We start from the raw sequence: 26,819 nt of genomic DNA, 5'->3' as shown, positions 1-26,819 counted from the left end.
CAACTCCTAGGCCTTTCCTATCCCATCGTCGTCATAAGACCTATCTGTGTCGGTGCGACGTAAAGCCCCTAGCGAAAAAAAAAAACCTAATTACAGACTTTCATGGTTTGATTACCGCAGATGAAGAACAGAAGCAGTTCTTATTACGTTGTGTGCAAGAACATAGAAAAATTTACCCAGACTGTAAAAAAAAGAGACTTTGAAGAGGAAATATCCAAATGAATAACTATAAAAATTGTATCTTTTTTGTTACTGACAAGAAGAGCATTACATAAATTTCTGTTTTCATTTATATTTCTCTAAAATAATTGTTTTGAGTGATCATCTACAACTACATTTAAGAGACCCTTTAAGCAGCTATTTTCTAAAACTTTTAGGCCCCATCGGCACGGGTTAAAATTAATGTAGGAAGTTGAAATTCTGTACTTGGGTAATTAATAGACTAATTTTTTTTTTTTGCTAGGGGCTTTACGTCGCGCCAACACAGATAGGGCTTATGGCGACGAAATTAATAGACTAATAAACACAATAACGGAGTATGCATTTCAATAAATGAAAAGAAATATTGTGTGCCCTTTTAAGAGACACCCTATGTACATACTACTGACTGAATATTTCTGCCTTCTGCTGTAAGTCCTCGCATGTACACTGCCCTTGTTCATTGATGATCCCTGGAATGCCTATCCTGAAAAGTGTTTCTGCTCTAAAGTATCTATAGCCTACCTATCCTTCCATTGCTCCCTAAAATTCATATGGCTGCCAATTATGTTTGCCATCTTGTTATCTTCAACTGACTTTTCGCTATTTCCTAGTAAGTGCCCTCAGTTTCTCCTTACTCCTGCAGCCATTCCTAACTCAATTTCTTTCTAATTTGCACCTACTTCTTAATCTCTTTATTTCCCTGTTATAATATAATGGGTCCTTACCATTTCTTACCACTTTTAAAGGTACATACCTGTTTTCACACTCCTCAACAATTACTTTAAACCTATCCCATAGGTTGTTTACATTTTTATTTACCATAATGTCATAATGCCATTTTTTTCATAGAACTTGCACCGACACAAATTACATGTTATATAGGGTATAGCATGGTTGGGTTTGGTGCATGTTTCTGACTGTCATTTGATCTCGTCATGTATACCATGTTGTAGTTTAAACATTTCAACACTGGCAGAGATAGAGAAGGCTAAATGGTTAGCTTGCTGGCCTTTGGTCACAGGGGACCTGGGTTTGATTCCTGGCAGAGATGGGAATTTGAACCATAATTGGTTAATTCCGCTGGCACGGGGGCTGGGTGTATGTGTCATCTACATCATAATTTCATCCTCATCACTATGCGCAGGTTGCCTTCGGATGTCAATTCAAAAGACCTGTGCCCGGCAAGCCGAAATTGTCCTTGGAACTCCTTGCACTAAAAGCCATACGCCATTTCACTGGTCATAATTAATTCTTAAAAATTTCCCCATGCCTGTCTTATCAACCATGTGATTCTGCCTAATAGTTCTACTTTTATGACATTCCTATCACACTTATTTTTAACAATGACTAAGACAGCTTCATGGTTACTTATACCAAAGATCAATGAACTGCATTCTTCACCAAGATGAAGGAGTGCTGGAAATCCAGAAAAAAGTAATCACCATCGTCATAAGAGGCATAAATGAAAAAGAAAATCTTTTCATTGGCTGTTACTCATGTCCGAGTATACAATTTTTCCCTCAATTTACTGCATACACAGTACATTTTATATACAAACTTAACAGGCCATTTTCTTCATAGAACTTCCACCCACACAAATTACATGTTATATAGGGTATAGCATGGTTGGGTTTGGTGCATGTTTCTGACTGTCATTTGATCTCGTCATGTATACCATGTTGTTGTTTAAACATTTCAACAATGGCAGAGATAGTCTGGTACCAAAGTAAGTGATCTTCAGCAAGAATATCCTAGGTTTAAGGGTTTGTATTTATCACCTTCATGGTTTATTTAAGTTGCTCTTTATGATCTCAAAAAGGAGCACCACCTCAAGATCTAGTGCTGGAGCAAAGGTACGTACATCTGTCACAATATCTAAGAAAGGTGATTTGTCTATTTGTGACAATTGGTAGAGTAATATTCTATTACTTATTACCAGGGGGTATACTGTTGCTTCATGTCCGTAGGTTAAACCTTAAAAAGCCCTACACGTGAGCCCTGAGTGGTGCTAAGGAAGCAACAACATTGGCTGCTGGACCTATCTTCTAAAGATCTGCCAGCAAATATGCAAACTGTATGAATTAATCCACTCAACGGTTCTTTTAAGAGCCAACTGACTCGAAAGCTTGGACACAGTATTAAAATTTGCCAACTGAATATTGAAGGTATCAGTAGATGTAAGTGTGACGTTTTGTCAAAATTGCTACATAATGACAAGTGATCTGGTATTTATTCAAAAAACATATGCTGCTACAGAAGGTGAGCTAAGCAAGATAGGGAAGATTTATGGTTATAGTATTATTGGTGCTACCTTTGACAATGTACATAGTATTGCTACATATGCCCATAACAACTTGGAGCAGGTTGAATTCATCTCATCTAGTACAATTAACAATATTCATACTGTAACAATAAAACTGCAAGAAGTAACCATCGTAAATATCTACTAACATCCAGCCATCTGCTGGCCAACCCCAGCTCTTCCAGATGCAAGTCATCCAACTATCTATGCTGGCGACTTCAAGAGCCATCATGAAACTTGGAGATATACAAGAAACGATGATTGTGGCATAGCTTTAGAAGAATGGTCAGAAGACCAAAATGCACATCTTATATTTGAAGCAAAAGACAAAGGCACGTTTAGATCTGCTGCTTGGAAGCGAGACTCCAACCCAGTCACATGTGACTCTGTAGGTAACCCTCTACCCATGATGAGAGAAGTTTTGGGGGACTTCCCAAATAGTCAACACAGACCAATCTTCCTTGAGATGGGCATCTCTGTTCCCTTAATTACATCTTTCCCATGCCCACGCTGGAACTTTAAAAAGGCAAACTGGACGAATTTCTCTGAAGAGATGGACAAATGCATCAGATAGATTCCTGCAACCAGCAATAATTATCAGAGATTTGTAGGGCTTGTGAAATCTGTAGCCAAAAAGCACATCCCAAGAGGCTACAGGAAAGAATTCGTTCCTGGATGGAGTGAGCAGAGCGATGTCTTATACAAAGATTTTCTTGAAACAGGTGCCCATACGACTGGTGAGGAGCTAGTACGGAGTCTGGATGAAAATCGTAGACAAATGGACAGAAACAGTTATTAACTTGGATTTCTCTCATTTCAGTAGAGAAGCCTGGAGCCTACTGAGAAAACTTGGAGGAAGCTCAAAAGGAGTTAGAGAGAAGTCAACTATCTCACCAAACAAAATAGCCTCCCCTATTGTTTTAACTTCAAGGGTTACTAAAGATAAAAAACATACAAAAACGGTGAAAAAGAACCTAAGGATGCTTAAACGGACCTCTCCAACCTCTTCCGAGTACTCTGAAGCCTTCACGATTGATGAGGTTGATACAGCATTGAAGGACATGAAAGTTGGTAAGGCACCAGGTTTTTTTTTTTTTTTGCTAGGGGCTTTACGTCGCACCGACACAGATAGGTCTTATGGCGACGAGCACCAGGTTTTGATGGAATACGTCCTGAATTTATTGTAACATGGTACAAGGACAGGATGAGATGGAGTAGGCTTATATACCACATCCGGGAAACTGGAGATAGTTTAGGATGATGATGATGGTGATGATGATGATGTAACGGAATGCGAGAAGGTGTGGTTGACGTGCTTCTTTACCCACATACTCCAGACAGGTATTCATCCTAAGGAGTTTAAGAAGACTAAAATCCTTGCCATATTGAAACCTGGCAAACCAAAAGATATACCACAAAGCTACAGACCAAACGCTCCCCTCAGTTGTTGCTATAAACCCCTTGAAAGACTACTATACAACAGAATTAGCATTGTAATTAATCAATATATTCCTACTGACCAAGCTGGTTTTAGGCAGAATTGTGGCTGTTGTGATGAAGTCCTTGCACTGACAACATGCATTCAAGCAGGCTTTCAGATACAGTTGGAAACCTCTGCTGTTTTTTTTTTAAATCTTTCTGGTGCTTATGACATGATTTGGAGATGAGGGCTGCTGTATAAACTTCTTCAGGTATTACCATGAAAAACCATGGTACAATTGATTGGAAACATGCTTAATAATAGACTCTTTCAGGTTGTTCTAGGGAACAGGACTAGCAAGCTGAGAAGATTAAATAATGGTCTCCCTCATGGATCAGTCTTGGCTCCTCTCCTGTTCAATCTGTATGCATCAGATTTGCCACCAATGAAATCTAGCAAACTTTGCTATGCTGAGGATATAGCTTTAGCTACAAGTCACAGTAATCTGAAAGAAATGGAGAACATTTTAACTGATGACCTTTCCATTCTTAGTGACTATTTCCGGAAATGGAGACTCTAACCAAACACCAGCAAAACTGAGGTGTCCTGCTTTCATCTAAACAACAAAATGGCAAACTGCACTCTCCAAGTGTCTTCTAACAGTAAGGTCCTCAGACACAATAACTACCCAAAGTACACAGGTATAACATTAGATCGAACACTCTCCTTCAGGCAACATCTAGTAAATACAACAGCAAAGATTAGGAGTCGTAACAACATTCTGCAGAAGTTATGTGGTACAACCTGGGGTGCTTCTTGAGATGTTCTGCCCTTGGTTTAGTTTTCTCTGCAGCAGAATATTGTGCTCCTGTGTGGATCAACAGCTGCCATGTGAAACTTGTAGACACTCAACTCAACAACACAATGAGGATTATTTCAGGGTGCAATAAGATCAACTCCAACCCACTGGCTTCCTGTCTTGAGCAACGTCATTCCTCCTTCATTCCATCCAGCACAGGCACTGTTGAGAGAATACTCCAAGATAAATGAGAACACTGACTTGCCCATCCACTCCAATATTCCCCTTCAGGGAAACCGATTGAAATCTAGACATCCGCCAGTTAAGTTTGCTCAGAAGCTCACAGAAGATAATTTCAACCCCTATGCCCAATGGAAGGAAGAATGGATCTCAAAAACAGGTGAACATCTCTGGCCTTTCTTCCCACCTAATTTGAGGTCTGATCTCCAAAGAAGAACTTGGACCATCCTTAATAGGATTCGATGTGGTCATGGAGTGTGTGCTGCGTCCCTGTATAAATGGCAAAAGGTACAATCCCCCAAGTGTGACTGTGGTGCTCCTTTTCAAACCATCAAACACATTGTAAAGGAGTGTAGCAGAAGAGCCTACCCTGGAGATCCATTTGATTTTCTAGAGGCCAATACAGAGGCTCTAGAATAGATAACAACTTTGGACATAAAAATATAATGTACTTGCTTTCCTATTTCTGTATATATATGCCATACGATAAATAATAATAAATACTTATTCCCAGCAAAATTTCTGCCAGCAGACAACTTAGAGGCTTACAGGGGGATTTGTTAAAGCTTTTGATTTGGTGAATAGGAAAATAATTTAGATATAAGTTCCAACAAATCGGAATACCTAAAAGAATCAATATAATTACAAATCTGTGTCCAACCCATGTTCCATTTCTCTACAGTGTGGGGTATACAGTGAGATGAATCTCCATAGCAAACTTTTACGATCGGATGCCCTTCCTAGTAGTGAGATGAATGAATGAGATATATGACAGCAGCATGGGAGAGGGTGAAACCTGGTGTGTGTAACAGCACCAAGGGGGCTTAATGTCCCCATCCAATGAATGAATCACTATCAACAATGTCATACGCCTTCACTTCATATGAACACCATGGAAAGGTTTGGAAGTGAATTCAGGCTTTTGGTACACAATCTACTGATTAGAAATTGTATACAACCACCTCTTCTAACCTGCCGGCCAACACTCTGACGGTGATTTTTTTTTTTTGATCAATGGGGCTCAAACTGGCTAAACACAGTGTCGGACCATATAGACTTGACACCTTAACAATCATGGTCAGCAGGTGGACCAATATAATTAATTTAAAATATGCGTGATAAACCATGTCAGTTATGTAGCGCATCATGGTAAACTTTCTGTGCCAAGCTTTCGTCAAAGCCCTATGCTTTTCAAAGAGAGAAAGGACTACTACTACTACTACTACTACTACTACTACTACTACTACTACTACTACTACTACTACTACTACTACTACTACTACTACTACTACTACTACTACTACTACTACTACTACTACTACTACTACTACTACTACTACTACTACTACTACTACTACTACTACTACTACTACTACTACTACTACTACTACTACTACTACTACTACTACTACTACTACTACTACTACTACTACTACTACTACTACTACTACTACTACTACTACTACTACTACTACTACTACTACTACTACTACTACTACTACTACTACTACTACTACTGGGAGCTGAGTTTTAAAACATAGTTATGTCTCGCCATAATCTTTCTGAGCTGCTAATGTGGGAAACGCAGTAAGTTACTGTCCACTCGCATCTTTGGTGAATTACATGTAATAAATATCATTTTTGGTCCGTATTGATGATATTTGATTGAAATAATAACATTAAGTTATTTATTAGACCACCTAATCAATACAAAATCGTCTTGGATGATTTACATAAATTTGTTAGCTAATAGTGGTACATGTTTCGCCTTCCCTGAAGGCATCATCAGCCATAGTCTTAACCTTAAATTAAAAATAAGCGTCTAAATAACATGTAGTAATGAAATGAATTTTAAAATCTTGAAGAGATTTGAAGTGAAATAACATTAAAAATAACAATGATGGTTTGAAAATACAATGTGATGAGATACAATAGTGGAAGTATTAACAAAATTAACATTAGAAGGCTGCTAAAATAAGTACAATGGATAAAACAACAGATTGTTATACAACAAGTAGTAAGATTGCATAAAAGTAAAGTTGATAGTCTGGCGGTTATAATTAGATGATGGCCATCATCCACCTTCACAACAATCACCTTGGAAATATATGGCACGAAAATTAGCTCATAAGAAACCCTCACAGACACAACATGCCTTTTAACTACAGCATTTCAATCAACTGATCTTTCTTAGAAGACAGACGAATTATGTGAGGGGTAGAGAAATTGCCTTCCTCCTCCTCCTACCACTCCTCTTCAGGTCCATCTTGCAAGCAAAAAGAACACAGTAAAAATAAAAAAAAAAAAACCCACAGCAAACAAAACAATACATAAGTCTCCAATCATGACTTTTGGTCCTTCCTACACCATATAAGCTCACCGGACAAAAAACTAGTCACCTTAGTGCACACACACAGATGGATCGTTAAGCTCATACAGATGGTGCAGCGAACGAGTCCGTGCTCAGCCGCACACGCACTGCCTCTGCCTGAGTAGAGATGAGTTTCACGGCTTGTGAATCAAAATCGCTTCCAAATCCAACAAGAATTGCTGCAGTCAGTGAATGAAGGTCCATCCCAACCTTTTAGCGAGAGAACATTGCGACAGGAAGTGCATGCAATGAATATCTGGAATTGGTCACCTCTTAAGTGGCCATTGCTCACACAGGCACATAAAGCTGCATGTCTTCAATGGACTACAAATCATCGAACATGGACAGTAGCTGACTGGCAGAATGTAATGTGGTCTGACGAATCACTTTTCTGCCCGTATTCCAATGATGCACGTCATCGAGTGCACCAAAGGCCAAATGAAGCATTTCATCCTAGATGTGTGCAAGGTCAGGTTCAAGCCGGAGGTGGGTCTGTGATGTTTTGGGGGTGTTTTTCGCACTGTGGATTGGGCCTGCTCTCTGAGGTGACCACTAACGTGAACCAGCATGTTTATTTAAGCATTCTGGATGATCAGGTGTTTCCTTTCAGTTAACATCTGCATGATGAGTATGCTATTGATACCCTGACTTTTCAAGATGACAACAGCAAAGTTCATCGGGCTTGACACATGTGACTCGTTTTATGAACACTCCCCCACCCTATTACATGTTGATTGGACTGCAAAATCACCTGACTTGAACACCACTGAAAATCGGTGCGATATGTTGGAACAGCGGGTAAAACGCTGACATCAGCATCCCTGCAATTGGGTGGAATTGCGCAATCAAATCCTCAGTGAGTGGCTTAATCTGGATGCGACGTACCTGCACAAGCTTGTGGACTCACTTCCTAACCGAATCCAGGTGGTTATCAAGTCCAAAGGTGGAGTTAGACGGTTTTAAATGATGTTTGTAATGATTTCTCCAGGGGCGACTAATTGTTTTTGTCTGGGTGAGCTCATTTTGTTATATATTCAATGACGTGCAACATTTTTCTTTAAAACCAAGTGAAGAATACTAATACAAAAAAGAGAAATATTATACCCCATAACATTCAAATAAAAATATATAGTCTAAAAATAATGACGTGTTAATGAACCATTTAACTTTTACTGTTATATGCATTAATATGAATAAACTATATTTAAAATTTAAAATACCTTATTTTTCTGCATAAACAAATACTACATCAAATAATTTCAAAATCTTTCATTAAATAATGAAATGGAATACTTAAATGAGATGCTCTATACAGTACTGTGAGAATTAATCAGAACAAGGCCTTTTCTTCATAATTTTACCAACAGTTGGGAACAGTATGCTAGACATTGCTTATTCTTAGATTCTGCACTCTCAATGCATTCTTTGCACTGTTATCCATTGGTAATTAATCTGTGTGATGATTATTCCAGGTTAAAGATGTATTTATTTTGATGTGTGTCACTTCTGAGGTTTCCTTGTGCAATTCGTAATACCTGTGTCTTCAATGGATATGACTCCTGGGACCTGTAGTGCGAGTGTAGCATTATCTCAGAATACTTCCATTACACAATGAGAGTTAGCTACTAAATTTGGTTTCATTATTCAGCGACACAAACAGGCTGGCTTGATTTCACCGAAGAAAAGGAGCAACTGTCGCAAGAAAAAGAAAAAAGTGCCAACTGATGAAAATTTTCTCCTCAGAAGAAGCAAATCAAACCCCAGGCTCACTGCTGTGGACTGGACTCACAAAGGGGAGTGAATCTGCACATTTCTAAAGTTCGTCTTAGACTTCTGAAGCTTCTGGCAACTGGAACCTGTAAAAAAACACCTCCTAACAGGAGAAATATGCAGGAAACATATCTTATGGGCATGTAGTCATCGGGATTCAACAAATGAACACTGGAAGAAAGTTCTTTTCTCTGACGAGAGTCACTTTGAAGTGCGAGAAAGGGTTCAATGTGTGTATTGAGCAAAGACTGAGCTAACAATTTTAGCACATTTGCAACAGACACCCTGTGAAGTTGATGTTTTGGGGTGTTTCATGTATGAAGGAATGGGACTCAGTACCGGTCAATGGGATGATGAAATCTGACCAGTAAATACAAATACTATAAAGGAGAGTTGTTGGTGAGCTGCAGAAGAGGTTTCCAGATGGTGACAGAATTTTTCAGTAAGATTTGGCTCCTTGCCATACTTTAAAGAAGGTGAAAAAATTCTTCAGTGAGAACAATACTCATGTCTTAGAGGTGACCAGAGATTACGAATGAAACTTCCTTCACATCTCAGTGACAAAGTCATTACCATCATTATGCTTATGGCACTGTGCACAAAAACATGATACACTTTTTACATATACATACATACAGTACACAAGAACTTGAGAAAACCATTAAAACAATACTTAGCCCTATGGATTTCTAGTTTGTCTACCTGCTGTATGGCCAGTGCAGATGTCACCACAAAGTCCTCCAGTTAACCAGGGTACTCTCTCCTTGGACATTCAGTTACAATATGGTGGATGGTTGGATTCTCTGCATCACAGTCACAGTTGGGGGAAGTTCAAGTACCCCACTTATAAAGCAATGAGCCACATCTTCCATGGTACTGTTGAGGGCAACTAAAGTTCTGTTCCATGCAGATTCCCATTCTGTTGTTCCATTAGAGGTTCTGATAGTGAGTAGCTGTGCTGTCTGAACTGGTGCTGATCTTGATTGTTAGGTATCTGAATCCTACAGTGATGTCCTGTTCTTGATGATATTATTCTGTACTCTCTTAGCAGGTTGTTAAGGCATCTTATGACAAAACGGATGGTTTGCTTCACGACTATAGGTCAATCTCCTTAACATGTAGACTTTGCCCACATTGAAGAGCAGTACTCTACATTACACGTGTTAACTACAGAACAGCACAGTGTGAGCAGCAACACACCACCTCTGACAGACTGTCTGGATGTTTGTGTTCCTTTTCTAAGCAACATATACTCCTAACTGCCCAACTTTACTCGTAAGTCATAAGATTTAAATAAAGGTTTTCCCAAACTTACCATTGAATGACCAATAAGAATGACTGAATTTGGACTGTAAGCTCCAGCACTGTACAGCTGTAAAATTCTTTTAATGCAATGTTGGACAAATTCAGTCTGTTCCTTCAATATCCCACCAAAAAGTCCTGAATATTCATCATTTAAGTCTACGCTGAAATAATCGAAGTGGTATCGAAGGTGAGAATTCAGTGTCTTCCTCAGGCTCACTGATGCCAATGACCTCACTATTTAAACACACAAACAGAAAATGGAATTGTTCATTATTTAATCAACATTGAGTACAAGGAATACCAAAAGAGTAATAAAACAAATTTTCTTCTTCATGCCACTCATTAACAAGGAATGGACACTGCCCTCTCACAATCACATTATTATATAAAGGTAGATCCAATGAAAGCAGAACAGTAGATGTATTGGGCTCCTAGTCAGTGGCGGCTGGTGGTTTAAAAATTCAGTGGTGCACAGTTTTTACCAATGATTTAATATGATTACAGGCTAATTTTCAAATCTAGATACATCAACAATACCTTTTTATTATTAAAAATAAAACAAACATTTTATATTTCTATTTTCAGGAATATTACTATAACGCATTAACATTTTTTCATTGAAAAACTCTTTTACCATACTGAAATGAAACACTTTGAGGTAGCCTAATTCCGGTATTGAAAAAAATATCCTTTTGTAACGTATCTGGTTTCGAAATTAAACGTCGCGTGGGCCTTCCCATTCGTTTCACCTCGGATTGTTCCTCAGCAGTCCGTTGCGGAAACGGCCCAGACATTAAAGACTGCACCGAATTCATAATCTGGCAAAATACCACTAACTGATAAAAACGCACAATAATAAAAACACACATGCTGACACGAATGTTTACACAATGAAATCAATAAGCTACTTAGCTTGTACGCACATAACAAAGCTCACGACTATATTGAAAGAAATGGCGGTTTTTATTATCAAATTTAGAGAAATTAGTTATATATCCAGCCACGGCCGACTTGATGCGTCGCTCTAGCCAGGACGAATAGCTCCAACTAACTCCTTACCGAGCGCAGCAAGGGATCCAACCGGCCGTGATCCAGCAGATGAACTTCCATCTGGTGTCGCTAGATGACACTCCTCTTCTATAACAGAATCTCACATTGAGCAGCAACGGTCTCTAGCGACTTCACTAGTAGTTGGTTACGTAGGAGCACGGCCGATTTGATGCGTCGCTCTAGGTAGCTCCTTAGCGCAGCGAGGGATCCAGTCGGCCGTGGTAGAAGGAGCCAGGTTGATAAACCTCCATTTAAGCAATGTATAAGAAGCCACGCCTATCTTTTCCTCTCCCCGCACACCCCTCTAGCAGCCTAAAAGCACACTTCTAGCAGCCCCGCGCACCCCTCGAGCAGCCTAAGTTTCATCCTACCTCAGGTTGACTTCTCGCTGCAAACTTTTCGACTCCTGCAGTGAACATCTAAGAGTAGCGGCTTGTTAAATACCCTGTAGTCAATATTTGCTCTTTCAAGCTCTTGAAAGGTTTGTCTTGCTGAATAAAAATACAGTAGTTGAGTAATCCAAATGATAAAAGTTTACCTAAAATAAACATAAAATTTTAATGGGGGTAGCGCAAACCTGCAACCTTATGGAGAAACCGCCCCTGCTCCTAGTATGTAAGCCTGTCTTTGAAAGTCAAAATTACTTTGTGAGAAGTAACAGGAGATATGAAATCTGAAATGAACATGTCAATGTATCTTATAAATAAAACTTACACAGGGTTGATAGATGTAATTACTACTTAAGAACTCATAGAACACTTGAAATAGACATACATCTTGTGACTAAAAGTTACACTCCCCATGTTACATAAGACATTTGAATATTTTAATACAATGAGAACAGGAATTACAGTATTTCCTTATAAACTAAGTTAAAATAAGTTAATATCTCTCCTTATAGGCTAATTAATTTGTATTTGATATTGTGAGGTGATAATTGTAATTATCTTATCAAGGGAAGCTCCTCTCAATACTGTATTGTTTTATTGTAATACAGATGTAAAAATTTGCCAAATTTTCCAAAATATCTACAAGGTCAGAGATCAAAATACCCCAAATCAGCAAAGACATTCATTTTTTAAAACAACGCCTGCATCATAAATTAGACCCTAAACTCTTAAAATTAGTACTAAAGAAACCTTTTACTATATACCATCAAACAACACAAGAAAAAACACTAATAAAATTTGGATAAAAAATATCAAATTCTTACATAATAGAAAGAATTCAAAATTATTAATGCTCACCTAAATGCCCCTTCACTGCCGGTCCCATCAGAATGGGACTCATTCAAAAAACACGTCAATTTAAAACCTCACAAGATCTTAATAAATAAACTTTTGAAGGCTTCTCGAAATGTTGGCACACCACCCAGGAAACGCAAACATAGGTGGTGGAATGAAACCTGTGACAAGGCCATAAACTTTAGAACTAAAGCCTGGCAGTATTGGAATTCTCATAAAACTGAACAAACCTGGCAGGAATTCACCAAAATACAGAAACAAACATAAAAAATTATCAGGTCTGAAAACCGCAAATACGAACACTACAGATTGGCAGAAACTGAAAGAGATTTTACAAAAAACAATACACAAAACTTCTATAAAACTTTCAGAGAAGAATTATCAAAATTATCAGTCACCTGGTCTTTGCTTCAAACACCCAGATGGGACATTGGAAACGAATAATCAAGAGAACTGCAAATTTCTAGCAGTTTATTACCAGGATCTTTTAAACTGTGAATCCCCTAAAGAATAACTCACCTTTGAAAAACCCTTATCTAATCAAGATTCAGAACCCCCAACACTGGAAGAAGTCAAAGAAATAATCCATGGACTCAAAAATAACAAAGCCCCGGGGAAAGATGGTATAATTGCCGAAATGCTGAAGAAGGAGGTGACAGCATAGCCCGGAAAATCCACTCGATTCTTGAGAACATCTGGATCACTGAAAAAATCCCAGAAGATTGGAAATGTGCGCTAATCCATCTACTACACAAGAAAGGGGATAAAATGAACATCAATAATTATAGAGGAATTAGTTTGATACCAGTTGCTTACAAAAAATTTTCCAAAGCCCTGCTCACTAGACTTGAGAAACAAACAGACCATCTAATTGGTGAATACCAGGCAGGTTTCAAAAAGGAAGATCTTGTACACAACAAATCCTTAATCTCAAAACTATTCTCCAAATGCGCAAAACCAGAAAAACAGTCATTACTTTTGAAGATTTCAGAAAAATATATGACTTTATAGACTGTCAAACACTTTTCAATACTCTAGAATAATTTCAAATGGATAAAAAAAACAAGAGAATTAATCAAACAAACATTAACTGGCACTACTTCAAAAGTTAAATTCCTAGGCGAAATATCTGAGCCTTTTCCTGTTAACACCGGGGTCCGTCAAGGGGATGGTTTAACACCATTACTGTTTAACTTGGTACTTGAGAAAGTAATCAGGACCTGGGAAAAGGAAATTAAAGGAATAACCCTTGGAAGACTACGTAAAGACAGAATTCACGTGCAATGTCTGGCCTTTGCTGATGACATAGCAATCCTTTCCAATAATAGGCGTGAAGCAATTCATTCCACTGAAAAACTACATGAAATTGCCATCAAAACGGGACTTCAAATTTCGTATGAGAAAACTCAGTACATGGAAGGAGCCTCACGATACTTAGATGGACAACCTATGATAACTAAATTCAGCAAAATTGTTCAAGTAAACCAATTTTAATATTTGGGAGAAATTATTCAGCCCTCTGGTTTAAACCGCGAAGCAAATAAATAATTTCCAAATTACAGAAAGCATACAGGATCACCTGGAACAGGTGTAATAAAAAATTCAATATCTCAGAATGCAAAACTTAAGACACTATAATACAGTGATCAAACCTGAAGCGTTATATGCCTCAGAAACCTTAATCATTGGCAGCGGATCTTTAACCAAAGACATTGAGAAACAAGAAAGGAAAATTTTACAAAAATGTTTGGCCCAGTTTGTATAGATGGAATATGGAGAAAAAAAATCATCCCAGGAGATATATTGTAATTCTGAAAAAAATTTCTCACACTTTTCAGAAAAGACAATTGAAATTTTATGGACACATTATTAGAATGAACACTAACAGGCTAACTAAAAGAATTCTCAACCTGGGTCGTCTAAAACCAAGAACAGCTGGTTTCGTGAAATTGAAACAGATCTCCAGGAAATCAACATCTCAGAAGACATTGTACAGGACAGATGTAAATTCAGAACCAAAATCGACAATCACCACTTTGAAGACAAACCCAACACCAGAGCTACTATACGTAGGTGGTTTGAAAAGTTCTCGGAATGTACTAGAATTAAATATCTTAGCTCGGTGGAACTGCTTTTATTTTTCTACATAGCCTCCCTGTAGACTAATGCATTTGGTCCAGTGATATTCCAATGCCTTGATCCCATCTCGAAAATGAGATTCCTCCAGGCCTGCAAAATAGTTCTCCAATTCGGCTGTCAGTTCTTCCCTTGTAGAAAATCTCTGTCCACCGAGGAAAATTTTCAGCTTGGGGAATAGATGAAAGTCTGATGGTGCCAAATCAGGTGAATAAGGTGGATGTGGCAACAATTCGTACCCCAGTTCATGAAGTTTTGCCATGGCAATAACACTTGTGTGCGGCAGAGCGCTGTCCTGATGAAAGATGACCTTTTTCCTTGCCAAACCAGGCCTTGTTTCGCACATCTTTTCCTGTAGTTGGTCTAGGAGGTTTGCATAGTATTGCCCTGAAATTGTTTGGCCAGTAGGAAGATAATCTATCAGCAGAATACCTTTTGCATCCCAGAAAACTGAGGCCATGACCTTTCCGGCCGAACGCACTGCCTTTGCTTTCTTTGGTGGTGGTGAATCAGCATGTTTCCACTGCTTTGACTGTGTTTTGTCTCTGGGGTATAGTAGCAGACCCAAGTTTCATCTGTAGTCACAAACCGGCGCAAAAAATCTTGTTGGTTGCACTGAAAATGGTCCCGACTTTGTTCGGACATTTCCTATCTGGTGCGTTTATTGTCCAATGTCAAGAGCCGCGGCACCCATCTTGCGGATAATTTTTTTCATACCCAATTCTTCGGTTAAAATATAATATACCCGTTCAGAAGATATCCCTACAGCTTTAGCAATCTCCCGCAGTTTCAGTCGACGATCCTCCATGTCCATTTTATGCACTTTTGCGATAAAATCTGGGGTCGTAACACTTTTTGGCCGTCCACTACGCGGATAATCATCCAAGCTCTCCCGACCAAATTTAAACTCGCTGGTCCACTTAGCAACAGTTGAAAATGAAGGAGCAGAGTCCTCCAGTATGTTCTGAAAGTCGGCATGAATTTCCTTTGCTTTCATACCTTTCTTTACAAAGTATTTAATCACTGCTCGAATCTCAGTCTTTCCCATTGTCACAAATCACTACGCGGGAACAACAATAAAGAATCGTCACTACCACAATCCTGCAGCTGGAGCACTGATGCGCCACGTGTTCACTCACAAAGGATGTGTGATTATCGCGCGGGAACCTTGTTGTTCTAGCACTGACATCTAGCGGTGATTCTGAGAACTTTTCAAACCGCCCTCGTAACTTGGACAGAAGAACGAAGGAAGAAGCTCAGCGAGAGGATGAAGAGATTTTGGGAGAAAAAGAAGGCCAACAAATGGAGAAAAAAAATCATCCCAGGAGATATATTGTAATTCTGAAAAAAATTTCTCACACTTTTCAGAAAAGACAATTGAAATTTTATGGACAAGTTCAACCGTGCTCCTGAGTAGGTTATAACGATGTAAAAAAAAAAAAAAAAAGAAAAACCTTAGATAAAAAATTAAGTAAACTCAAATCAGAAAAATCTGGTAAGAATTCTAATAAAGGGCAAATTCCAAATAATAATAATAATAATAATAATAATAATAATAATAATAATAATAATAATAATAATAAAGCATACCAAATCTTTAAACAATTTAACAGACAGTACAACTGGCTAAGCAACCTGTATTAACACTAATCAGAGGGAAAATGGTAAAAGTACCACATTTCAAAAAATGAAAGCATCGTAAAAGAAAGGGAAGGACCACAAAGGGTGTGGAAATGAAAGACTCCCTAGATCTTGAAAGTCTAATACCATCAGGTTTGGAAGAGAACAAGAACTGACTGACGGAGATCGGATAAGGAAGATGAAAGTGATGTGCCTAATACATGTAATTGGAAGCAATGCCAGACTCAACTAGGGGAACCGTGATCATCATCCCACGTTCCCAAATCCAGAGCCCTTGGTCCCCTCTTTAGACATGCCTTATGAAAGGCAGTGAATATCATAGACGTATTTTACTGCCTGCCCCCTCCCACAGGGGTGGAGTGCTTGATAATGCTTGTTGTTTAAGGGTCATCAGCCCTGAGTGTGGGGTAAGATGAGAACATGTAGGTCGATGCCCCGAACAAATAGCATTTGGAAAAGATGAGAACAAGTGTTGACCAAGGCAGGTTGGATAGATACGATATGAGCACAAGTAAGTGGAAGTAATGCCTAGGAGCCTGGTGGTCACCAACGCATAATCCAAAATTAAGGATTCCTCGAGGTTCCACATTTAGTCACTTTTTACAGCGAGAAGGGGAGCCGTTGACGTATTCCACTGCTCCTACACTCAGGGGGTTAGCAGTAGTGTTGGAAATTATTGTTTAAGAGACAGTACAACTGGGCAACTATCCTCTCTTAACTCTAATCAGAAGAGAAAAATGGTAATGATTTTGGACGAGTAGGAGGATATATATTTGATAATGAAGACTTCTGGGAAAGCACTCAGATTTTAGTGTACAATGCTATATTAATCCCAACACAACTACATGGCTATGGAACATGGAGCACTCCTAGACGACACATCAAATGCCTTGAAAATAACACCAGATGTCTACAAAAGATTCTCAAAATCACCTGGAAAAATTAGTGAACAAATGTCAGCATTTTAGAAGAAGCTAACCCTACTAGCATGAAGCATCGTTTGGTGTCAGATCTGGTGGAATGGGCACATGATTTGGAAGTCCAACCAATGTCTTACGAAACAAATGCTGTACTCGGAATTCTCTCCTCTCTTCAATTCTGACCTCCTGTAGGAGAGGTGGTAGTCATTATGATATGGTTTTCTCCATGATTACCTGTCACTGACTTGCTTTATTAGGTCATGCGTAGTTCTTCCACATGTACCAGTAATCTGGCTAATCCACCTTGTTGGACTCTTCCTCGTGGCCTCTGTCCCTTGGTATTTTCCAGAATGATCAATTTCACCATATCTTCCAGTCCTGTCCTCATTATGTGGCCAAAGTATTTCAGGTGAAAGAGCCGAATCTAACCTGAGATTCTCCTTTCAATTTTAGGATGGAGTTTTCTGTGCAGTGATTGGTACATGGAATTCTTAACATCTTTCTCCAGCAAAACATTTCAGTAACATCAATCTTGTTCACCCCCTTCTTCTTTAATGTCCATGACACATCTATAATTAGTATGGGAAATACTAGACAGTTCACCAGTCTTATTTTTAGGCTCTTGAAAATTTGTTGGTCCTTCCACAGTCCTGTTCATTTTTTCATTTCCACCTTAAATAGTGCCAGATTGCATATTCGTTTTAGCTCTTCTCCTGATAACCCAGAATTTATTATCAGAGATCAAAGATAGATGAATACTGTATTCATTCACAATTTCAAATCGATCAATTTGCTTTATTTTTGGATCGTTACTATTTTGCCTGTCCACTATCATTATTTTTGAGTTGTTCAGTTCTAATCCAAGTTCTTGGCTCTCCTTTTCAATTAACTGAGTGAGTTAAATAATTCTTCTTGACTGTTTGCTAACAAAGCTATCAATGGCATAGAGCAAACTGTTAACATTTTTTGGCCATTAACTGATACGTCTCCTTCCCACCTGGCCAGAAGACTTCATATGTATACTCATCAGTGAGTAAGTACCTACAGAGATTATCTTATTTACACTAAATCCAGTCTCTTTAATGCATCCAACTTCATTCTGTTGCCATATTTTGCTTCCTTTTTCTCTCACTCAACATATTCATTAATATTATCTTCAGAAAACAACATTAAAATGCTTGAATTTCTAACGCTTCTCATTGTGACTCACTGAAGAAATCCCACTGTACATACATTCAACTGAATGAGATAATAAAGGACAGTCTGCGAAGATATCAAGAGACTGCAATGTGAGCATTATCTAGCAATAAGACCCGTAGAAAATTATCCTATCACAAGAGCATATGCATTAGTTGGTGAAGTTTTTGTTGTTATTTATGCGTTTGGAGTAAGAATATAAAACACATCGATTCATGCAAAATTAGATCTGCTTTAAAGTTAGTAATAATAAATGAAGTATTACACCCTTCAGATGGTGATTACTGTTTTAAGAGAAAGTACAACTGGGCAACCACCATCTACTAACACTAATCAGAAGGAAAATATAAAGGTCCTACACTTCAAAAAATGAAGGTATCAGCAAAAGAAAGTGAAAAAAAAAAAAAAGGCGTGAAAATGAAAGGCTCTGTATCTTGCAAACCTAATACCATCAGAGTAGGAAGAACACAAGAGTTGACCAAGGGAGGTCGGATAGAAAATATAAAAGCAAGGAGCCTGACACAACTGGAAGAAATGCAAGACTCAGCTATGGGAACCGTGGTCATCAACCCACACTTCCAAGTTGAGAGCCCCTGGTCCCCCATTTAGTTATCTCTTATGACAGACAAGGGATATCATGGGTGTTATTCTACTGTCCCCATCCACAGGGGGATACATCTTTCAGAGGAGAGTAATTGTTCAATAGATGCCAGTACATTGCTGCTAATGAAACCCAATTTAGAAAATGTACAGTCTCCCATATATCTACCCTCACTAACTATAAGGAGTGTCACTGAAGGAAACTCTGAGGATATTTGACTCAAGAAAATGCATATGCTTAAGTGTGCTGGTTGTGTTCTAAATTACCCCATTTGGAATGGTGTAATGCATTGCCAAGCAAAGACGAAAACAAGGTGACTTGAGCAAAGTACATACTTTGTTAAAACTTTATGATGCCAATTTTGTGCGTACGGAATGTGACTGTGTGTTAAACTGGAAAGTGGCTTAATGTGATGATACAATGTTTTTTAAAAAAAATCTAAATGTAAACATTCAGGAAAGGAAATGCATGAATGCACTTCATATCCTGAATGTGTCTTATTCTTGCTAAATAATTCCTCTTCCAATGAATATTTTATTTTCACGACCACATCATACTTGAAGTAAACTTTCAATGTATTAGGTCATGTTCAATACAAATAGTAGTACATAACTGAAGTACAGAACAAAAATGGCTATTTATACGCAATTGCTTCAGCAATTTTGAAGTTAATATTTCAATAACACTTTCTTTCTACACATAATTTATTTATCCATTGTGTATATGAACTTCCATTGATAAGTTAGTTGAATTTAATACCTAACTGCCAGGTCTCTCGCCACTATGAATTGCAAATTGTCTTTACAAGGTTAAAATACAAAGTGTCCTGTAGTGACTAATGTACAGAAAAAAAACTATGCTTTTAAAATTCAGATATTTCAGTCAAACTTGAACATCTTTTTGCCATATCCACTAACCAAATTAAGATGGAATATCATGAATGACTCTCACCAATTACAATTCATTAAAAAAAAAAAATTATGCTAACCATGTAGCTCAGACCATGGAAACAGAATTAAAATGCTACACAAGTAATACTCTTAATTAAATTCAGCAGCTGATGACAAGTTGCAATGAATGTTGAATTACTGAGTGTTGAGTTTCCAGGAATTTACTGCAGAACGCACAGGGAAAAGATGTAAAATAATTTCCTATTGTAAGAAGTAGGCTATGTGGGTTAAAAAAAAAAAAAAAACTGGAATTGAAATAAGCCAACATCGTAACACATGAATGGTAAATAAGATACTTATTAAACTATACTTGAACATAAAAAGTGCTAAAACTTTTAGAACTTACCGTATTAAAGGTACCAAGAGTAAAGTTAACACCAACTATATGCAATAACCATTAATACATACTGATATTAGTTCTTATCATATAATACTGTATGCAATCTGGCACTCTGAAAATAACAACATAAATCATTACCTTGTCTGTATGAACCACTGTTTCCAGGTATGAAGAGAACTGGTATCCCAGAGAATTTCATCTGCCTTAGACGTTCAGTAAACTGTCCCTCACCATATGCATATAATCCATACCGGGAGTAATGTTTTGTGATATTTGGGGAAAGAGAGATTTTCTGGAAAAAGAAAAAAAAAAGTAATTGTAGAGTCAACAGTAAAATATTAGATTAACGAAAATATACTTTTACCAGTAAGTATTCTTATAATAGATTTCAACTGCTGGATCATCCAATTAGCTGGAAACAACATCAGCCTGCATAAGCCTCAGTTCTTTATTTTTGGCTGGCCATGTGTTTAAAATTCTCAGAGGGTTAGGTGATTTGACAACGCAAGACCAACATGGTAAAGGGAAGTAATAAATCACCGGGCGAGTTGGCCATGCGCGTAGAGGCACGCGGCTGTGAGCTTGCATCCGGGAGATAGTAGGTTTGAATCCCACTATCGGCAGCCCTGAAGATGGTTTTCTGTGGTTTCCCATTTTCACACCAGGCAAATGCTGGGGCTGTACCTTAATTAAGGCCACGGCCGCTTCCTTCCAACTCCTAGGCCTTTCCTATCCCATCGTCGCCATAAGACCTATCTGTGTCGGTGCCCCTAGCAAAAAAAAAAAAAAAAAAAGTAATAAATCCTTCAGCAATGATAGCACTGAAGAGAAGAGTTAGCTCTTAAATATATCTGAGGAAAAAAAGGAAAGATAAACACAGCCCTTAGATAAATGTATCTCAGCATAGTAAATTACCACCATACCCTTCAGTTGGCTTTCTTTTCTCATTGTGGCTGGAGTGTAATATTTGCTGGTTTTTACATGTTCCTTAGTGTTGTGTATTATTATTATTATTATTATTATTATTATTGAATATCCAAAGCAGTTTGGAACCCTATTTTACATAGTATACTAGGGTAGTAGTTAAAATACATATTCACTTTTACAACGAAAATGATTTCATGTATCTAATCGACGGAAAATGAAGTGGAGGAAGTTAATAAAATATTTGTAACAGCACGGCTTCTTAAACAAATGATACACGGGTTTTGATAATGCAATGTTGCAATAATTCAAATGAGAGTTCAAGTCATGCCTCCTTCTTTCAAATGCAGCACATTCAAATATTAGGTGGTCCATTGTTTGTGAGGATCCGCAAACACACACGTAGCCATCAGGATGATTGATTCTCAATCGATGAAAATAATAACCAAATTAGCCATGACCAGTCAAAAATTGAGTAATTTCAAAGCTTGGCACCAACACGTTACTTTGCAGGCGGTTGAAAACCTCAGGGAAGAATATTTCTCTGGTGACTTGGCATCTAATGGAAGAAGTCCAAATGTTGTTCCACTGATGGATTACGTGCTTCTTTATGATTTTTTTAGCATAGCTAGGTGACGTTTTGTCATAAGAAATTTCCAAATTAGATGTAGCCGCTGCTTTCGCCAGAAGATCAACTTTCTCGTTTCCAGATATTCCACAATGACCGTGAATCTATTCAAAACAGATGTGCGGACTTTGTTGAGCTGTGGTTCTAATAGCTACAGGTATTGGAATCAGATTATATTTATTATTTATCGCATTCAGCGCAGCTTGCGAATCACTTAATAACTGAGATTTCTTATTGTTAGATTTGCACCATTCGATCGCAGACTTAATCGCCCACAGTTCAGCCTGGAAAATAGAGCATGTGGAAGAGAGTTTGTACTGGGATGAGAACACCTCAGAATCGTTTTCATGAACAACGAAGGCACATCCAACTCTGTCCTGTTCATCTGTGCTTGGTATGCGAGATCCATCTGTGTAAATAAAGCAGTCGTGGATAATTGAACAATTTTCATAAATAAAGTTTTTGAAGAGACTTGGGTGATCAGACTGTAGAAAATGACAAGGTTGCTCTAGAGTGGTATTCAGAATGGGCATAGGTGACACTTTGTTTTTCTTCAAAAAAGTGAGTTCAGCTTTTGCTTTCGCCGTCAGAAATAGTGGCTCAATGCCTGCAATAAGAAGAACTGCATCAGTAGAGGTGGTGCGGTAAGCACGGGAAATACGAAGGGCAAATCCTCTCTGAATTTGTATGGTGTTGTGTATAGTTATATGTTAATATAATATGGCTCCAGTCTCAGCAGCACCAAGAAGGCAGTGTGTGAACAATCCAAACAATTTCTGTTATGTATGTGGTCCATATTTGTTACAGAGGCAGAAACATATTATGTCACACCCTTTATTAAATAAAGTGAACTTTGCATATTTCAAAATTAAGCTTAGAGATCAAGACAAAAAGTGGATGCTGCATGAAAACATATTATGCAGTACTAAGACAGTGGTTTAATGGAAAACATAAATCAATGCCGTTTGGAATTCTCATGATTTGGCGTGAACCAAAAAATCAATATGATGATTGCTACTTCTGGCCATGCACTGCATCGGGGTACAACAAAGTTAAAAAATCAAAAATAAAATATCTCAAAGGCTCAGAATCAGCTATCAGGCCTGAGCCACACAGTCCAGATATTCTCGTTCCAGTGCCACCAAAGCAACTAGAGGATGTGGGAGTAATCCAGTTCATCTGAGTCTACAGAGTGTTTAGAAGGGATGAGGATTTCTCCCCACTCACTTCAGAAGACAAACCACAGCGTTTTTACTCAGAGCTGAATGATTTTGTGCAGGACTTATGTCTTACCAAGGAAAAGAGTGAGATTGCAGGATCGATATTGAAAGAAAAGAAAATGCTAGCACCAAGAGTGGTCTTTAGTTGGTATAAGAACCGAGAGAAAGAATTCCTTAAGTTTTCCAGAACTGAAAAACAGGCAGTTTATTGCTGTGACATATCAGGTTTAATTCTTCAGTTTAGTGGTGAAAATTATGATAGTAATAAGTGGTGTTTATTTATCAATGTGTCGGTGAGAAGCCTGAAAGCAGTATTACTACATAATAGAAGCGAATTCCCTTAGATTCTTGTTGGGTATCCTGCTTTTCTCAAAGAAAAGAAAATTTTCAGTTGATTCTAGAAAAACTTAACTATAAGAAACAACAGTGGCTCTTGTGTGGAGACCTAAAGTGCTATCTTGCTATGCCGACAAGCAGGTTACACAAAATTTTGATGATGATGATGATGCTCGTGGTTTAAAGGGGCCTAACATCTAGGTCATCGGCCCCTAATGGTACGAAATGAGATAAAATGTTATGACATTTTAAAAATCCAGAATCCTCCACTGATCAGATTTGAAAACGTGAGGGCAAAGAATGAATGGATGGATAAGGAGTTAAAACAACCAGTGGATCCGACCCACAATGCCCCACATTTCCCGAAACTAGCATTAAATAATAGTACCAAGGTATTGTGTCTAAAGCACAATACTGAATCGATGATGCTTGTAGTCGAAATGGGTCCAAAATCCAGGTCATCGGCCCCTCAAAATGGTACTTATCATTAGGAAAATAGAACCATGCTATTTGTCATGTAGCGGTACTAATCAAAAGTAGCGTAGACTCGCGGTATTCCACACATTATGGTACTACTCACAGGTAATGAAATTCGCACATGTAACACGGGCCTATGGTGTTTCGCATACTGCGGCGCTATTTACAGGCAACGCAAACCTATGGTGTTCCTTACATAAGTGCACTAACCACAGGGATCCGCACTATCCCATGGTATCCATCACATAGAGGATACTAAGCATTGGCAAGGCAGAACCATGGTGTCGCTAATCCCATGGTGTTGAGCAGATAGGGGTACGAATCATAGGTACTGTAGAAGCCGCCAACGTACTCTATTGCTACTAATCACAAACCTATTTGTTACCTAACATAGTGGTACTATGCGCAAGTAAAAGCGACCCATGGTGTTTCCCGCGTGGTGGTACTAATCACAAGTAGTTTCATGGTTCTAATAAAATCATCCCTTGGTCGCCCCTTTTAGTCGCCTCTTACGACAGGCAAGAGATACCGTGGGTGTATTCTTCGTCTGCGTCCCCCACCCACAGGAGGTTGTGTGTTTGGTCCGCGAGAGGTATTTTATTTTCCTCAAGTCCGCCGGCAAGCCGGTTAGGACCGCCCTATCAGCCACCTGGGACACGCCACGTGGGAGTATCACCTCTCCCCCTGCTACGCCAGCGTAGTAGGTTCGTGGACACAAATTTTCCTTGCTTTTTGTGTCATTGGGATAATAGGAGTAGAGATAAACAATGCACAACGAAAGAGTGGCCTAAGAGGGAAAGTTTAACTTCTAGAGAGAAAAATGTAATTCATGCTAGTCTGGTTGATCCTAAAGAATACTACTTCTCCCTTTGTATATCAAACTTGGGATCATTAAGCAATTTGTAAAAGCACCAGACAAAAGTGGTATGTCCTTTGAGTTTTTTTCTTCTATTTGTTTTACGTCGCAGCGACACAGATAGGTCTTAAGGCGACGATGGGATATGCAAGGCCTAGGAATGGGAAGGAAGTGGCCGTGGCCTTAGTAAAGGTACAGACCTAGCATTTGCCTAGTGTGAAAATGGGAAACCATGGAAAACCATCTTCAGGGCTGCCGACAGTGGGGTTCGAACCCACTATCTCCCGGATGCAAGCTCATAGCTGCGCACCCCTAATCACACGGCCAACTCGCCCGGTACTTTGAGTATTTATACCAAAGATTTTCACTCTTCTCAGAAGCTAAGATAAAAGAGGGAGTATTCGATGGACTGCAGATTAGACTCCTTATGAAGGACACAGCATGTTTGGGCACTGTGAATGATGTTGAACATCAGGCACAGTGTACCTTCAGGGAAGTAATTGATAAAAAATATGTTGAAACAATTTCAAGCTCTTGGCTGTAACGTGAGTTTCTTGAACAATCATCTGGACTATTTCCCTGATGATTTGGGAGCCCTAAATGATAAACAGGGTGAAATATTCCACCAAAAAATAAAGGAATTGGAAAGAAGATACCGGGGGACGATGGAACGTACCAATGTCAACTGACAACTGCTGGTGAGGGGAAACTATACAACACGGCTATAAACATCAGTCAACATAACTCTCCTTCCAGGCAAAGTAAAAGAGTTTTTCTTCAAGCGGTGCTTTGTAAAGGTATGTAGGTAGTCTGTTTTATGTTGTACAAGGTTTTTCTTCTATTTTACAGTGCACTTTATTAGGTAAATATAACTTGTATGACATTAGTTTTGTATGCGGCAAGAAAACCAGACTCCAGCACTGAATTCAGTGTGTTAAAATCATTTACAATCACCTATTACATCTCAGACCTTAGGAAAAAAAGTTTATTTTGCTGGCAAATAATTTATGGTCACCTATTAAACATTTTTTTTTTGCCGATCTTCAAGGGGTGTCAAAATTTAGTGAAATGTGATCAAAACCATGATATTAAAGGAAATGATGAGGCTACTGCGAAAAATCCATACATTATATGGAAAAATGGAAAACAGATTTGAACTCAGCACACCTAAATTATTTTTCAGGCTAGTGATAGACTATTCATTAATGATTCGTATGGAGGTACTTTTGAAGAGGAATCCCCCAGGTGTTCCAAGTTCCAGGTTGTAATTCTATTCATAGATTAGTTAGTAAATTCCAAGCAACAGTAAGAGTTTGTAATAAGTAGCAAAGATGATGGCATCCACAGCTCAGAGAAGAAATTTTTTATGACACTGCACACTGCAGGGAAAATTTCCTGAAGAAATTATTCCCAGCAAACTGGATTTTCTCACAGTTCTGCACTAAGGGCTAAAAAAAGTTACTTAGAGTTACGTCCTAAAATTACTGTGGTGCACAAACCTAAACACTGTGGAATCCTATACGCAGGGTTAGATTTTGTGAATGGATTCTGAATCATTTGCAGGACAGAGAAATTCATCCTTCTCTTATTCTATTTTCAGATGAGGTTTGGTTCACCTTAAATTTAGAATAAGTCATAAATCAATCAAGTTTTCAATCAAGAGATTAAATTTAGAAGTTAATTTGTAAAACTATTAACACTGGAGTGATGAAAATATTTAGCTTCTCCATGGGGAACCCCTCCACGATCAGAAAATAGCAGTAGGCCTATTGTGAAAGGTTAGCAGCGACAGATCAACAAGCTCAATTTCATTTTAGGAAAAAAAAAAAAAAAATCAGTAGACAATATACAACACATTATGTAACCCTTTTTTCTGAACTGAAAGGATCAG

The 26,819-nt window shown here is 38.3% G+C and overlaps 1 protein-coding gene across 4 annotated transcripts in view; it reads right to left on the bottom strand.

Annotated features, from left to right (window-relative positions):
• PGAP1 (GPI inositol-deacylase) overlaps nucleotides 1–26,819 on the bottom strand; it is a 202,261-nt gene that overhangs the window by 173,659 nt on the left and 1,783 nt on the right. For all 4 annotated transcript variants that reach the window (XR_011018454.1, XM_068228327.1, XM_068228328.1 and 1 more), the window contains exons 2-3: nucleotides 20,626–20,779; nucleotides 10,419–10,642 (exon numbers count right to left, since the gene is read on the bottom strand). Coding sequence is in view for 3 of the 4 variants with exons in the window: in XM_068228327.1 (XP_068084428.1) it covers nucleotides 10,419–10,642; nucleotides 20,626–20,779 (378 nt within the window). In the remaining variant the exon portion in view is untranslated. The remainder of the gene's footprint in view (nucleotides 1–10,418; nucleotides 10,643–20,625; nucleotides 20,780–26,819) is intronic.

The sequence above is a fragment of the Anabrus simplex genome, chromosome 6 (assembly GCF_040414725.1).
Source record: "Anabrus simplex isolate iqAnaSimp1 chromosome 6, ASM4041472v1, whole genome shotgun sequence".
Classification (NCBI taxonomy): Eukaryota; Metazoa; Arthropoda; class Insecta; order Orthoptera; family Tettigoniidae; genus Anabrus; species Anabrus simplex.
The sequence above is the reverse complement of the archived record's forward strand: the minus strand, read 5'-3'. Positions and strand labels throughout refer to the sequence as shown.